The 17,409-nt window shown below is 41.3% G+C and overlaps 1 protein-coding gene across 2 annotated transcripts in view; it reads left to right on the forward strand.

The window, feature by feature from the left end:
• The window catches only part of FER1L6 (fer-1 like family member 6), a 181,733-nt gene that overhangs the window by 73,130 nt on the left and 91,194 nt on the right, over positions 1–17,409 (forward strand). For both annotated transcript variants that reach the window (XM_077271183.1, XM_077271184.1), the window contains 9 exons: positions 1,078–1,140; positions 2,174–2,252; positions 6,288–6,444; positions 8,924–9,110; positions 11,003–11,195; positions 14,335–14,684; positions 14,973–15,081; positions 15,751–15,934; positions 16,038–16,158. In XM_077271183.1, the coding sequence (XP_077127298.1) occupies positions 1,078–1,140; positions 2,174–2,252; positions 6,288–6,444; positions 8,924–9,110; positions 11,003–11,195; positions 14,335–14,684; positions 14,973–15,081; positions 15,751–15,934; positions 16,038–16,158 (1,443 nt within the window). The remainder of the gene's footprint in view (positions 1–1,077; positions 1,141–2,173; positions 2,253–6,287; positions 6,445–8,923; positions 9,111–11,002; positions 11,196–14,334; positions 14,685–14,972; positions 15,082–15,750; positions 15,935–16,037; positions 16,159–17,409) is intronic.

Genomic DNA, 17,409 nt, shown 5'->3' on the forward strand with positions numbered 1-17,409 from the left:
GCGACGCTGCGCCGCCGCAAGGAATAACACAGGGCGCTATGCGAGGGGTGCGATGATCCCGGATGTGTAGAATGAACACATCCGGCATCATTGCGTCCCAGAAGGGGGCGGGCTTAGCGCCGAGCGGATTTGCCGCTCCGTCCATACCGCCGGCCATCCTGATCATGGACACGCACCATTAGTGATCTCAGTGAGTTGTATCTCCTCACACCTAATCAGGGCCGGTTTCAGGTGCAGACCTTTGGGTGATCTAGTCACTGTGGGATCCTCTTTGCTTTCAATTTTTCCTCCTCGCCTTCCAAGAGCAATCTTTTAATATATCTTGATCGATACAAATATTAATTTTTATTATTACCTTATTGGGGTCCAAATGACTTTCCGATCTCTGTTTATTCCACTATTTTAGGGAGGCGAATTGACCAAAAGACAGAAAACCTGCCAATTCTTATTTTATATGCTATGCTCATGATGATATCAATTATGCAATTTTTATTTCTTTCTAATTATTTTTTTTAGAATATATATATATATATATATATATATATATATATATATATATATATATATATATTTTTTATTAGTTTTCTAAGGAGACCTGAAGAGGTGATCAGCTGTACAATATTGTATTATTGGAGTGTATTGGAAAATTACAGGCTGGGCTTTTTAAGAGTACGAACATAGTAGACATGTTGGCCTTTAGAAGGTCCATGGCTTCCATGACAACCAATCAGCACCCGATTTTCAACCTCTTAAATGTCGCTGTCACAATTGACAATGGCATCTAAGGGGTTATAGTGCTGGGATCTGATCCCAGCAGTTGACTCGGGTGCTGGATGTACAACACAGTCAACACCCAATCGATATAGAGCTGAATCCGCTCCATACATGCAGTGTGCATAGGGCCAAGTAGGCTTCCTGAACACATGGCGTCCTGGCACTTGTTGAGGTCCTCTGGGTGCTGATGTGGACCCTGCTTGTAATGCTGCTAATGTTATAATATACCTGACACATTATAAATCTATGCCACAAACCTTGTTCTTTTTCTGAATCAGTCATTTATCCTTCCTTTTTTTGCAGTACTTTGTCTTCGACTTTGTTGGGCCACAAGAACAACTTTTTGACAAAATTATACGATTGTCTGTAAGTATCACCAGATTAAATGGACATTACTACCAGTCTTTAATGAAAAAAACTCCAACAAGGAGTCATGAAGTCCCCTTTGGGTACTTTTCTGGCCTTCTACCACATTATATAAGTAAAAACCCCAAAAATAATGACCTAGCAAGCCATGCTCGCGGGAGAGTGGTGTGGTGGCTTTATCAATGACATACGGCCCTAGTGAAGTGCACGTGATCAATGTGGCCCAAGCTTTTTGGTGTCAAAAGCTTTACATTTTGGCACAAGCCGTGCAAGCAATATTTGCGATTTTACGCCATTCACACCCTTTTTTGTACGTAGGTGTGATTAGCTGTGCAATTGATGTTTTTTGCCACAGTTATTAACTTAATTTTGCAAAATAGTAAAAAAAAACAAATATATCAAAATTTTATTCCAGTACAGCAGGGAAGTAAAAAGTGGAGAAACAGTTTTATAGTTAAAGATGCACCCACCAAATGTATTAAACCTTGTGCGATACTTTGATAAATGTTGCACAATTTAGAAGACATACACAAACCCTGCTTTCAAATGGGTGTTTTTTGGAATTTGGGGGTTTTCCTGGTTGGAATCGGCGAAAGAATTAAGGCATCACTATGTGGCCAACAATATTATTTTTTAGTGCTTTAAAAAAAAATATACTTAATATATGATTATATGATTAACATAAGATCCAAAATGAATTCTGCATGCAATCCTCACTGTACCCTACACCACCAGGGATGCTTTCATTAACACCTACCTTAGCTGAGACGGTCAGATTTTTCAGCTAAGTCTTTCTCATCTCTAGCCCACCAGGGACGCAAATATTAACCTCTTCAACAAACTACATTAACCCTATCAGTTCCCTAGATCAGAGATGCTTATATTAACCCCATCACTGCCATAGACCAGGGATGTTTATATTAACCCAAAAACTGCTCTAGACCACCAGGGATCCAGGGTAGAAAAAGCAAAACGATGCTGCAAAATAAAAACAACACGTGCAGCAAATTTTCGTTATTCTTTTTGTTTACAGGTTATGCACAACAAGCTGATCGGAAGTGTATTAATTGGCTCGTGTAGATTGGATCTGGGCACAGTGTACAATGAACAAGGTAATGTATGAGTATGCCGGGATCTAATCACCGGGAGTCGATCTCAATATGACTCTTATTTTTTGGGCTGAAAAAAAAAGACGTTTTTTGAGCTTTGTCAATAATCTTGCTAGATACATATATTTCCAACTAAAAAATTCACAAATGGCATAATATGTTTGATTGATGCAACTTAGCTCATGTTAGAAAAATCACTGATTCTTACATCCATCTATTTATCTCTGAATATATCTGCCTGTCTGTCATGTTTTATGCATATTTCACGTCTATTAAGGCGTCAGCTCTTTGTGACGTTGTGACAGCAGTCATTCCACTGAACATCAGCCGTGAAGCCGTCTTGTAATTTCATTTTCTTCACCATTGTCGGAGGATGATACAATACTTCATTACAAGGATCTCCTATTGATGTCTCCTAGAATTTTTCATTGACCATTAATAGTGTAACAAACACCAAATTCAGCGGAGTTAATGGAGCAAGACGTGTTCTACTAATTTCTCATTTTAGAGCTGAAAGAGAAGCTCATGTTATTTCTCCGAGTGACAAAGCAATGCGTGAAATACAGTTCATTAGGATTAGTCGCTGACGATGAGTCCAAGCATGGCAGGTCTCACAGATCAGTCGCCTAAAGGGAACGTGTTACCAGAAAGTCACTATTGTTTAAATCAAGATTTTATGGTAGATGAATTTTTTTTGTACATTTTTCACTGTAATAAATTTAACAAAAAAATCTTTCAATTATCACCCTAGTCACTAGGCTAAAACTTCACTTCACATGGACATTACCAGCTACAGTATAGACTGTCTCAGACTCTTTTGTTTGATATAGTAGCCTTCTGAGCGTCTAATCTGACCGAAAGTTATTGAGCAGTAAAGGGGAGAAGGTGAGCTGTGACATCTATAGTAAATGGTAGATTTTGTGTGATCTACTGTACAGAAGGAGGAGGTGAGCTGTGACATCATCTGTAGTGAATGGTGGATCCTGTATCATCAACTGTATATAGAGGTGTTATCAGTCATTGTACAGGAGGAAGAGGTGAGATGTGACATCACCTATTGTGAATGGTGGATCCTGTGTTATCTACTGTATATAGAGGTGTTATCAGTCATTGTACAGGAGGAGGAGGTGAGCTGTGACATTACCTATTGTGAATGGTGGATTCTGTGTTATCTACTGTATATAGAGGTGTTACCAGTCATTGTACAGGAGGAGGAGGTGAGCTGTGACATCACCTATTGTGAATGGTGGCTCTTGTGTTATATACTGCACATAGAGGTGTTATCAGGCATTGCAAAGAAGGAGGAGGTGAGCTGTGACATCGCCTATTGTGAATGGTGGATCCTGTGTTATCTACTGTATATAGAGGTGTTATCAGTCATTGTACAGGAGGAGGAGGTGAGCTGTGACACCATCTATTGTGAATGGTGGATCCTGTGATATCTACTGTATATAAATGTGTTATCAGTCATTGTACAGGAGGGGGAGGAGGTGAGCTGTGACATCGCCTATTGTGAATGGTGGATCCCGTGTTATCTACTGTATATAGAGGTGTTATCAGTCATTGTACAAGAGGAGGAGGTGAGCTGTGACATCACCTATTGTGAATGATGGATCCTGTGTTATCTATTGTATATAGATGTGTTATTTGTCATTGTACAGGAGGAGGAGGTGAGCTGTGACATCATCTATTGTGAATGGTGGATGCTGTGTTATCTACTGTATATAGAGGTGTTATCAGTCATTGTACAGGAGGAGGAGGTGTGCTTTGACATCACCTATTGTGATTGGTGGATCCTATGTTATCTACTGTCTATAGAGGTGTTATCAGGCATTGTAAAGGAGGAGGCGGTGAGCTGTGACATCACATATTGTGAATGGTGGATCCTGTGATATCTACTGTATATAAATGTGTTATCAGTCATTGTACAGGAGGGGGAGGAGGTGAGCTGTGACATTGCCTATTGTGAATGGTGGATCCTGTGTTATCTACTGTATATAGAGGTATCAGTCATTGTACAGGAGGAGGAGGTGAGCTGTCACATCGCCTATTGTGAATGGTGGATCCTGTGTTATCTACTGTATATAGAGGTGTTATCCGTCATTGTACAGGAGGAGGAGGTGAGCTGTGACATCACCTATTGTGAATGGTGGATCCTGTGATATCTACTGTATATAAATGTGTTATCAGTCATTGTACAGGAGGGGGAGGAGGTGAGCTGTGACATCAACTATTGTGAATGGTGGATCATGTGTTATCTACTGTATATAGAGGTGTTATTTGTCATTGTACAGGAGGAGAAGGTGAGCTGTGACATCACCTATTGTGAATGGTGGATGCTGTGCTATCTACTGTATATAGAGGTGTTATCAGTCATTGTACAGGAGGAGGCGGTGAGCTGTGACATCACCTATTGTTAATGGTGAATTCTGTGTTATCTATTGTATATAGAGGTGTTATCAGTCATTGTACAGGAGGAGGAGGTGAGCTGTGACATCACCTATTGTGAATGGTGGATTCTGTGTTATCTATTGTATATAGAGGTGTTATCAGTCATTGTACAGGAGGAGGAGGTGAGCTGTGACATCACCTATTGTGAATGGTGCATCCTGTGTTATCTACTGTATATAGAGGTATTATCAGTCCTTGTACAGGAGGAGGTGAGCTGTGACATCACCTATTGTGAATGGGGGATCCTGTGTTATCTACTGTAGTTAGAGGTGTTACCTTTCTAGGATGACTTTTTGCTCTTTTTTGACCAGGTAACCCCCACCACCAATTGTATGGATGAACAAGGGTTGCCTTACGAGGAGGTTATCCCATATTTAACAGTTATGGCGTATCGACAGGATTGGAAAGGGGGCCATGCAAGCGCCGCACTCTGCATTAATTTCTACAGTAGCTTCAAAAATTTCCAAGTGCACTCCCATAGAAATGAATACAGCTGCACATGCTCGGCTACGTTTCCACTGCTAACATTCCACAATGAGTCCCAGTTCTCAAGATAGATTCATGTCCCATTTTATTTTTTATTAGGCAGAGATATTAAAAATCAAAGTTTATGGCACCTAATGAGTTAACTTTTGTTAGGTCCAAGTGGGTGTTACAAAAAATGTTTAACCGTGCTGTGTCCTGCAGAGATCTGGCTCACTGGCTTATCTCATGCGAGCAGACCCTATACTAGGAAGCTCATCCCATTACTCCTTGCTCAACTGTTTGGTTCTTGTAGTTCACATTCATGTTCGTCAATTCATTCCCCATTACCGAACCGGTAGTTTTCCCATCCTGTCTGACCTCTCCGCTCCTGACTTGACTATGCCTTCTGATCCTGTGCGGACTGCCCTGACCACAGCATGTCTAACCACATTTTTTGTCTGTGCCCTCCTGTACCGCCTACCCATACCTCTCGTACTCCTGTCAGCTGCTGCAGTCCAGGGGACTGCCCTGAAGTGGTACTAGGTGACTACTTGTGACCAACCCAATCCTCACCACCAGAGGTGCTGGCAGAAACCAGATAGTTTCTTAGTCATGCCCCTCCAGGGTAAGCCAAGCCCGTGGCGCAGTGTGTCCACACCCACCAGCGTTACAATTATCAAACACACTATTACATTGTGTGTCCACTTCAACCTGAAAACAATGATGAAAGGTCTTCTTTAAGCGTATAATAACTACTGTTCTTCATCATTTGTAAAACTGTCACCACATCAGCCATCCATCATTGGCACCACCTGGAAAAATAAAAAGACAAAAATTACCCAACCGTGGACAGATCTGGATGGACGTGTTCATCATCTGACTTTCACCTCGGTTGACATACATTGACAACATAACATAAAACCGCTAGGAAAGATGAATTTAATAAAGGATTGAGTTCATTTTCTTCATGGGTGCAGAAGCCCCCTAAATTTGAAAATGATTTGATTAGTGTAATGCATATGTATGGTAGGGAGAAGACACTCTTTCTATCTGCTTCGCATTGTATGATGTGTTTTCACTATGCAGAATGTTTGTGTCATAGTTGAATGTTATATCTTGCAGGACATCAGTTCTTCGATAAGTGGGCTGTCCTTACGGACCCAGCTGATATTAGGACTGGAGTGAAGGGCTACCTCAAATGTGACATCAGCGTGGCCGGCAAAGGGGACAGCATACAGTCGTCTCAGAAAATCAGTGATGCAGAAGAACAAATAGAGAAGTATGAACATATAAAAACTCATACAACCCCAAAAAGAAAAAAAGTTGGGATGCTGTGTGATATGTAAAGAGAACAAGAATGCAATCATTTGTGAATTTCTTAACGCCATATTTTATGCACAACAGAACATAAACCATAGATCAGAAGGTGAACGTTGGACATTTTTCCATTTTATTTGGAAGAATTAATTCATTTAGAAATTGATGGCAGCGACGCATCTCAAAACAAGCTGCGACAGGTTTAATGGGTTTATCCATGACATTTTTTAGGCCCATAGTAGAAAAAAAATAAACAGGCAGGCAATTGGTACCTACCTGCCTGTAATGCCCGGCACCAATCTCTGCCGCCACAGAGCGGTCACTGATGTCTACTGCCAGCGATTCAGCGGCTTCCACTGATGTCACGTCAACAGAGCAGTGGCTTCTCTTCCTCTTTGCTCTGTTGATGGGGTGTGATTTCCAACATCATGCTGACTAACATCCAGCTGCCTAACTGCGGGGAGCCATCTGTAAATCAGCATGACGTCGGCAGTAATGCCCCATCGTCAGAGCAGCCTATAAGAGGAAAAGCTGCTCTGTTGACGAGGAGCAGTCATTGACTACTCTGAGCCGGCGCTAGGTAGAAAAGTTAAGTGGTTAACAGGTAGGCCCATAGTTAAAAAAAAAAATTCTTTGTAAACTCTATATCAGAAGGCTGGGAAAGCAAGTGGTACTAATGAGAAACAGCTAGAGGGTCAATTTTTAACTAAGTCACATTGCATTGCAGCCTAGTTTTCTTTATATTTTACACAGCACCCAAACTTTTTAGGAATTGGAATTGGATATATGTATGGAAATAAAACATATAGAATCATTTGTAGAACTGGGACAAGCTAGGTTCCAGCCTTAGATCCCATGCACGTGGTTATTACGAAACTGAACTCATCATCTTTCCTCCATCTCACCTACCTTCCCTACCTGATCTATCTATCACAATAAATGATAACACACTTTTCCCTATACCAGAAATCCACTGCCCTGGAGTAACCCTCTACTCTGCCCTGTCCTTCACACCGGACATCCAAGCTCTCGCCACCTCCTGCTGCCTCCAACTCAAAAACAATTCCAGAATCCGTCCTGTACTCTACCCTCAATCTACTAAAATGTTAGTGCATGGCCTCGTCATCTCCCACCTTGACGACTGCAATATCCTCATCTGTGGCCTGCCTACTAACCCTCTCTCACCTCTCCAGTCCGTCCTTGACTCTGCTGCACAACTAATCCATCTTTTGCCCTACTATTTCCCCGCTTCTCCCCTGTGCAAATCCCTTCATTTTCTCCCAATTCCCCAAAATTTCCAGATCAAAGTATTTTCACCTACAAAACTGTCCATAATCTGTCTCCTCCGAAATAGTCTACCATTACCTTCCAACTCGTAATCTCTGGTCTTCTCAACATCTTCTCTCCTCCACACTTATACGTTCCTCACCCAATCGCCTCCAAGACTTCTCCCGAGCATCTCATACTCTAGAATTCTGTGCCCCAACACATCCGATTATCCACCAGTTTTGGAACTTTTCAGATGGAACTTGAAAGCCCATCTGCTCAATCAAGCTAACAGCCTGCAATGACCCCTGCTGCCGCCTCACCACCACAGGAGCAGTCGCAACCCCCCAACCTACTGTCTCCCGCCCCATTATCCTGTAGACTGTAAGCCCCCGAGGGCAGGGTCCTCTCCCATCTGTACCAGTCTGTCATTGTTGTTTGTTCACTGTTGTTTATATTTGTGTTTTGTATGTAACCCCTCTTCATGTACAGCGCCATGGAATCAATGATGATCTAAAAATCAATATTAATAACTAAAACTAAATAATAATAATTTATTTGTTCAGAGCCGTAACAGGGCTCCCATATTGGTGCATGACAAATTCTGTACATCTGGATGGCTTTTTTTGACTTTGTGGTATCACGTCATGTTATGAACCTATCCTTCATGTAAAATAATGACAGGACAATTGGTCGGGGATTCCAAATTTGGCCAAGCTGGGATTAATTTCTTTTGTGCTGGATGTATAGGTTTTGTAATTATTTTATGCACAATCAATAAAGAACAGGAGAAGCAGGAGCCGTTTGGAGAACACTTGTGTGTCCCTGTCTACAGTACTATTACACTCAGTTCCTGTACATAAATTCCCTTGAAACCTTGAAATTCTCCCAGAAATTGCACCCAATGGTACAGCAGCCAAAATGAGACCTAAAGAGGTTATTCCCAATGTTGGAAGTTATCCCCCATCCACAGGAGGTGTACTCAGCTATCTCTGGTAGTCCCCACATAGACAATGAATGGAGTGGAAGTTCGAATGCGCGGACACTTTTTATACAAAAAAAGTAGAGTTTCTACAAATAAAGAAACCTTAAGAATGGGGCACAGTTCTGAGAAATAAGGCTCGTTTTCAACTTTTATTTTCATCTGTTCATACATGTCCCATGTGTTTTTGAAGGAACTTATTGATACCTAAAGGATTTCCATCTGAAAGACCATGGGCCAGATTCTACGTGAGGATCTACAGAGCAGAAGGTCTCCCCAAGATCAACTCTAGCATTATGGCCAATGTCACAAAAGCCTTTATTGGAGACAGCAAGGACCTTGTGGACCCCTATGTGGTTGTTTTATTTGCTGGACAAATGGTAAGTCATGCTGATTAGAAGACTAAGGTCTTGTGCACACATTGCAGATTTGGTGCGATTTTTGCCATGCAGATTTGCTAGCAAAACATAAACCAATCCTGATGGCAGCTAAGAGAAATAGAAACCTGAAGTGTCGTACACACGTTGAGTAGTTTTGACTTGCAGATTTGGCACAGAAAATAATTTGCAGCATGTCTGTTCTCTGTGCGTGTTTATCAGCGTCCTTCACCATTGAGACAAAGTGAAGAAACAAAGTCAATCCGCACCACTGCACCTTCCTGATACTGGTTCAGACCAAAGAATCTCACACACACAAGTATAGCGCTTTATCGCCCCAAAGGAACGGGTGCTCAGTCCAGAAAGAAGCATACAATGTCCAACTGAAAAGAAAGGGAATGGCACTCACCGTCCAAAAATCCAAAACTTCACTGCGACATAAAAGTCTACAGCAGCACCTGTCCGCTCTTTGTTCACATTGCTCCCCTTCTGAAAACTTTTATGTTGCAATAAAGTTTTGGATTTTGGATGGTGAGTGCCATTCCCTTTCTTTTCAGTTTTTCACCATTGAACTCACTCAAATCAGTCAAAAAAATGCAGGGCAAAAACGCATTAAAAAAACATCAAAAACGCGCAGTTTTGCAGCTGTGTTTTTCCTGCCAAGAGATGCAGAAATGGTGCCGAAATTTCTGCATCCATTTACTCAACGTGTGCACATAGCCTAAAGGGTATTGTCTACTTCAAATGATTGCAAAGGTCCCATATAATAATAATAATCTTTATTTTTATATAGCGCTAACATATTCCGCAGCGCTTTACAGTTTGCACACAATATCATCGCTGTCCCCATTGAGGCTCACAATCTAAATTCCCTATCAGTATGTCTTTGGAATGTGGGAGAAAACCGGAGTACCCGGAGGAAACCCACGCAAACACGGAGAGAACATACAAACTCTTTGCAGATGTTGTCCTTGGTGGGGTTTGAACCCAGGACTCCAGTGCTGCAAGGCTGTAGTGCTAACCACTGATCCACCATGCTGCCATTTAAGGACTGTTCCTATCTTTTGAGTTGTAAGAATCTATCGAGGAGGCGTCAATGCAAAATTACATTTCAGATGCCTGCCATGCCTCATTTGTAATACTGGTATGTTATGTGGTCCCCAATATAAGAGTCTGGGTGCCATGAGCTCTGAACGCCCCCAAAAATATGCCTTTGAGGTGCTGCATTGGTCGCAGATAAGGAGAATCATTAAGTTTGGAAGATACTGTCAGCTCAAAAAGCCTACCTCAGTCAGACTTGGCACTAGCCGCTCTGTATGAGACCCAAGAAGAACCCCAGCCTTCTCCCTTTGTTCTTTAACTCCTTTGAGCAGGAGTTAACCTAAAGTAGTATCAGGGGAGACAACCTAGGACAGAACCAGTAGACAAAATCAAGCCAGGTCCGAATCTGTATAAAAACAGGATCAGGACCGAGTACAAGGACAACAGCAAGCAATATCTGGAAACTCCCATCAGTGTGCCGTTAGTTTAAGTAGGGTGTGGTTCCACCCCATTAGCCACAACAGGGAGCCGATTACTCCCGATTTGCGGCTGGACAGCACACACCTCCATTCAGCCTGTCTGATCGCTAAACCTAGGTCCCACCCATATCAGTATTCCTCACTGGACAGAGTGTACGTCGTCCAATATTGCCTATGAGTCCCGGGTAGAAATGCAGTAACAATGTATCATAAAAATAAAAATGGTACGGGACACCAGAACTTGTTATTGCAGATGTTTAAGAGTGTGCTAGTGTCAAGCAGCTCCTGAAAGGGACCTTATTTTTATCCTTCATCCTACATCACTCTATGACACTGATGGTAGCATATAATAACACAAGAATAATATATATTTAGGGTCGAACCACAGCTCAGAAGAACACAGCAGAACCTGTATGGCACGAGCAGATCATATTCAAAGAGATGTTCCCTCCATTGTGTCGCCGCGTGAAGATCCAAGTGTGGGATGAGGGCAGCATGAATGACGTGGCTTTAGCCACTCACTTCATAGACCTGAAAAAGATTTCTGATGAGCAAGATGGCGACAAGGGTGAGATTATAATTTTAGTTTTGCTTCAGTATTATACAGTACTGTTACACTCAGTCTATCAGATCCTGTCATGAGGGGACATCTATCTTCTTATTTACTAGAGCTCTGGGTAAGAAACTGACCCATTCTGAGTTTTTCCAAGGGGTCCCGTGATTTCTACAATCTTCCCTGGATAATGATAATAATAAGATATATTCTTGTACATAGGAGCAGTATTATAGTAGTTATATTCTTGTACATAGGAGCAGTATTATAGTAGTTATATTGTATATAGGAGCAGTATTATAGTAGTTATATTCTTGTACATAAGGGCAGTATTATAGTAGTTATATTTTTGTACATAGGGGCAGTATTATAGTAGTTATATTCTTGTACATAGGGGCAGTATTATAGTAGGTATATTCTTGTTCATAGGGAGCAGTATTATAGTAGTTATATTCTTGTACATAGGAGCAGTATTATAGTAGTTATATTCTTGTACATAGGAGCAGTATTATAGTAGTTATATTCTTGTACATAGGAGCAGTATTATAGTAGTTATATTCTTGTACATAGGTGCAGTATTATAGTAGTTATATTCTTGTACATTGGGGCAGTATTATAGTAGTTATATTCTTGTACATAGGGGCAGTATTATAGTAGTTATATTCTTGTACATAGGGCCAGTATTATAGTAGTTATATTCTTGTACATAGGGACAGTATTATAGTAGTTATATTCTTGTACAAAGTTAGCAGTATTATAGTAGTTATATTCTTGTACGTAGGAGCAGTATTATAGCAGTTATATTCTTGTACATAGGGGCAGTATTATAGTAGTTATATTCTTGTACATAGGGGCAGTATTATAGTAGTTATATTCTTATACATAGGAGCAGTATTATAGTAGTTATATTCTTGTACATGGGCAGTATTATAGTAGTTATATTCTTGTACATAGGAGCAGTATTATAGCAGTTATATTCTTGTACATAGGGGCAGTATTATAGTAGTTATATTCTTGTACATAGGAGCAGTATTATAGCAGTTATATTCTTGTACATAGGGGCAGTATTATAGTAGTTATATTCTTGTACATAGGAGCAGTATTATAGTAGTTATATTCTTGTACATAGGGGGCAGTATTATAGTAGTTATATTCTTGTACATAGGAGCAGTATTATAGTACCGTGTTTCCCCGAATATAAGCCAGTGTCTTATATTCTTTTTACCCCCAAAAGTCCCACTATGGCTTATTTTCGGGGTATGGCTTATATTAGCCAAAAAAAAGGCGACTTTTTTTTTTTAACCAAAAAGTAGCTGTGCCATATAGTGCTCTGCACCGTTCATTATTGCCCCATAGCTGTGCCATACAGTGCTCTGCACCATTATTGCCCCATAGCTGTGCCATACAGTGCTCTGCACCATTATTGCCCCATAGCTGTGCCATATAGTGCTCTGCACCGTCCATTATTGCCCCATAGCTGTGCTGCTGCTGCAATAAAAATAATAAAACACATACTCACCTTTCTTGCTTGCAGCTCCTCGGCGCCATCTTCCCGGCGTCTCTCCGCACTGACTGATCAGGCAGAGGGCGCCGCGCACACTATATGCGTCATCGCGCCCTCTGACCTGCACAGTCAGTGAGGAGAGACGCCGGGAAGATGGCGCGACGCCCGGCGTGTGGAACGAGGACAGGTGAATATGTAATACTTACCTGCTCCCGGCGTCCCGCTCCTTCCCCCGGACAGCTGGTCTTCGGTGCCGCAGCCTCTTCCTCTGTCAGCGGTCACCGGCACCGCTGATTAGAGAAATGAATTATGCGGCTCCGCCCCTATGGGAGGTGGAGCAGCCTATTCATTTCTCTAATGAGCGGTCCCACGTGACCGCTGAACAGGGGAAGAGCTGCTGAGCCAATCAGCGCTCGAGATGCTGGGGAGCCGCTGGACCAATCAGAGCTCCGGCCGGGGCACACAGAAAGTTAACCCTGCACTCGGGGCCACTAGAGAGAGGACAGAGGGGACCGAGGCAGTCAAAAGGTACCATGGCTTATATTTTCCACGTGTTTCCCACTACGGCTTATTTTCGGGGTATGGCTTATATTAGCCGCCCCTTCTCTACCCCCCACTACGGCTTATTATCGGGGGTGGCTTATTTTCGGGGAAACACGGTAGTTACATTCTTGTACATAGGAGCAGTATTATAGTAGTTACATTCTTGTACATAGGAGCAGTATTATAGTAGTTATATTCTTGTACATAGGGGCAGTATTATAGTAGTTATATTCTTGTACACAGGGGCAGTATTATAGTAGTTATATTCTTGTACATAGGAGCACTATTATAGTAGTTACATTCTTGTACATAGGAGCAGTATTATAGTAGTTATATTTTTGTACATAGGGGCAGTATTATAGCAGTTATATTCTTGTACATAGGAGCAGTATTATAGTAGTTATATTCTTGTACATAGGGGGCAGTATTATAGTAGTTATATTCTTTGAACATAGGAGCAGTATTATAGTAGTTATATTCTTGTACATAGGGGCAGTATTATAGTAGTTATATTCTTGTACATAGGACAGTATTATAGTAGTTATATTCTTGTACATAGGACAGTATTATAGTAGTTATATTCTTGTACATATGAGCAGCATTATAGTAGTTATATTCTTGTACATAGGAGCAGTATTATAGTAGTTATATTCTTGTACATAGGAGCAGTATTATAGTAGTTATATTCTTGTACATAGGACAGTATTATAGTAGTTATATTCTTGTACATAGGGGGCAGTATTATAGTAGTTATATTCTTGTACATAGGAGCAGTATTATAGTAGTTATATTCTTTTGTATTGGAGCAGTATTATAGCAGTTATATTCCACTATATATCCCAACCAGGTGGCCAGGAGTGTCACGCTGTGAAAACTTAGAGATGTATGAGACGGCCTGTCCCTTCATTATCAGGACTGTTGTTGGTCTCATAGGTTATGCTCCACCAGTCATATAATGATAACGTCCTCACTATCAGTTTACGAGATGGGAAGGAACCTTTAATGCAGACAGAGTAATAATGTTCAGCACTATATGTTCTGCTAATATCACTTGTTATTTCCACCAATAGTAATTTACCATTTTATATTTTATATTGTATACTCTAGGGTTCCTTCCAACTTTTGGTCCAGCCTGGATAAATTTGTACGGCTCCCCTCGTAACACTACTTTGATGGATGACTATCAAGAACTTAATGAGGGTCATGGGGAAGGTGTCTCGTTCAGGGGACGTATTTTAATTGAAATTGCGGTAGAGATTCTCTCGGGGGGAGCTCATGAGTCAAAATTTTCTAAAATCATCAAAGACATCAAAATCCCTTTGAAAGATTCAAAAGGATCAAAAGGGTCAGGAAAAGAAAAAGGAGAGAAGGGATCAGAAGAGGCAAAAGCTCCGGCAGGCGCCGATAAGACAAACTCTACTCAGGTTGAAGTTGAGCCTTTTGACGTTCCTCCTGAGGTCAGTCTATACATTAATAAGTTATTAAATGTTTGGCTCAGTCTAAGTTTGTGGAACTCAATGCATGAAGTTGATCGTAGCTACATCTCCAGAATATGCTCTGGCCATTAGTATAGGCAAAGCATCATGACCAATGTAATTACTGATCATCTAGGAGGATAGCCTTGCCTTCCAGGAGACCAGGAGGCAGACCATTTATCCGGGAGTCCTCCTGACACCCTTGTTTTACTCTACCATTGTTATAGGCAATGAGGACTCTTTAGTCAGTAATGTCTGTGACTTTTGCAGATCCAAGAAGAAAAAGTTGAAGATTTTCTACTTTTTGGATCCTTTTTTGAAGCTACACTGATCGACAGGAAGACTGGAGATAAACCGATCAGCTTTGAAGTTACTGTAGGTAAGAGAAACCCATTCAAAGTCATATGAACCCAATAGATATTTAAGGTATAAGGATTCTACATCTATTTAATGGTATTTGTGCTTCAGAACTTCACGGTTTACAAGACCTCCTCTTGCTATCAGTGAAAGAAGGCATTGTTTAAATTCAGAGGCGGCAAACGTTGTGGAATTGTTGGACCGGTGTCACTGTCTCCGCCTTTGGACAAATCGAACATGAAGAGGAAGTCCGGGCTACAGCTGATCTCACTTCCTCTTCCTGCTCAATTCGATAGGAGGCGGGGACAGTGACGCCAGCCCTGATTGGACGACGGGCTCATGTGTCATAACAGCACAGGATCCCCAGCTAGAGCGAGTGGCGACACCGCGATAACGGAACCGGCACAGGAGGAGAATATAAGCTTTATTATTTTATGTAGGCCAAGGGTTATGAGAAGTTGTCTAAAAAGTGGACAACTTTTTTAATGTCTATGGACGCATAATGGGAGGTGTTTCTGTAGGTGGGATGTGGAGGGAGCACATTGTTTTGTCAATATAGTGTATAATTGGAAGAAGGTGCATTAAAGGGGACATTGCTGTTGGATTTTAAATAGTAGTCAGCAGAATTTTGAATGCAGCTCTAGATGTGAGTGCAAAACTCGTGAATAATGATGATTTCAATGAATCACAGGTAACTATGGAAATGTTCTTGATGGGGTATCACCTCACGCAAGTAAAAAGAAAACATCAGAAGCTGAAGATGCAGAGAGTGCCCCATTACTACATACCGAGGAAGGCGATGGGGCGCATGACATAGCAATGTCCTTCAGATCCATGACGACACCAGAGAAACCAGTTATAACTGAGGGAAACAGGTAATCGTATCCGCTCAGTCCTAAGACCGGTGCTGTAGATTTAAGGTCTCCAATTGTTTCTCTTTTTGTAATCCCCTCGTTTTTTCCTTCTTTTTTTACAAAGGAATTATCACTACTTACCATTTTATGAGAAAAAGCCCTGTGTCTATTTGAAAAGTACTTGGGGCGATCAGACATTTAGATTGTATACGTCCAACGTGCTGCAGAAAATGGCGGACCACCTGGTGAGTCAGGTCACATTACCATCTGTATTATATGAGATAGCGTATTATATATAATATTTCATATTATTATTGGAGACAAGCAAAAAAGATTTGCACCTTGGTTCGATGTCAGTGACAGCCCTGCACATGGGGTAAGGGACATCAGAAGAACTGTACTAAATTTCTAATTGGTAGTATTTTCTAATATTATTATTATTACATCTACTACATATTGGGATATGATCTTGGAGATGGGAATACCCCATTAAAGGGAATGTTCTGCCAGGTCCCTGAACAAAGATGCAAGTGGTGCTGAAGCCTTTATGCTCACCAGGACGTCAGTGTACTAGGATCTGATATACATTACAACAAGTATATAATACTTATAAACTATCCCTGTGTATATACGAGTGATATCTCAGCCACTTGCACAGGTCTAATTGCAGTATTGTACTGCAGCAGTACCTTGTTTAGAAAGATTATCTAATAAAAGCACTAGATTGTGCCGCAGTCTTCTGTGATGTTGGGTAATACAGGGATAATGTCAGTGTTCAGAAGTGACTTGTGGACAGTCTATTGGGAGGAAGAATGAAAAGGTCTCGATGCAACAATGGCAGGAAATAAATACGTGACTTAATTAAAATCCTACTTAACAGCATCACATTAAATATCCATCTTAATAGTCATGCGTCACTAGTTATGGCTGGGGAGGGACAGATTCGCTTTCATCCTCTTCCCAAAAAATATGAATTTTGGGTTATCACTTGCCTAGGGAGTGGCAAAATGGACTACTGGAGTACTGAGCCCACAATCTCAATTTACCATTGACCCCTTCACTAATCTAGGCCAACAGGGAATGAGAAACTAATCTCTTTGTAATCTTAACCCACCAGGGAATTTATTGAAACCTTTCATCGCTCTAGGTTATCTGTAAAAATACCCCCCATGTACCACCATTCCTATTTTTGTTACACCAGACCTGTCGGCTCCTTTGGCTAAATGACCCCTTACCCCCAAGTAGAGGCGTCACATGAAGGTCTTGGGCCCCACTATAGCATCTTTAAGAGTCCACCCACCCCCCAACATTCAACTATACGACATTATTAAGCAACGTCTTCTGAAAGAGGCATAAGGGGAATTTGTGGTGACTTGTTCCTCCTAAATCCCTCCATATCCCGGGTGTAACAGGCCAGATTAACCCCCCGCCCAGAATATACCTGTGAACAGGGTTAAGCTGCAGTACTAGGCACAATCACACAAATAATGAGGCAC

Source organism: Ranitomeya variabilis, chromosome 6 (genome assembly GCF_051348905.1).
Source record: "Ranitomeya variabilis isolate aRanVar5 chromosome 6, aRanVar5.hap1, whole genome shotgun sequence".
NCBI classification, from domain to species: Eukaryota; Metazoa; Chordata; class Amphibia; order Anura; family Dendrobatidae; genus Ranitomeya; species Ranitomeya variabilis.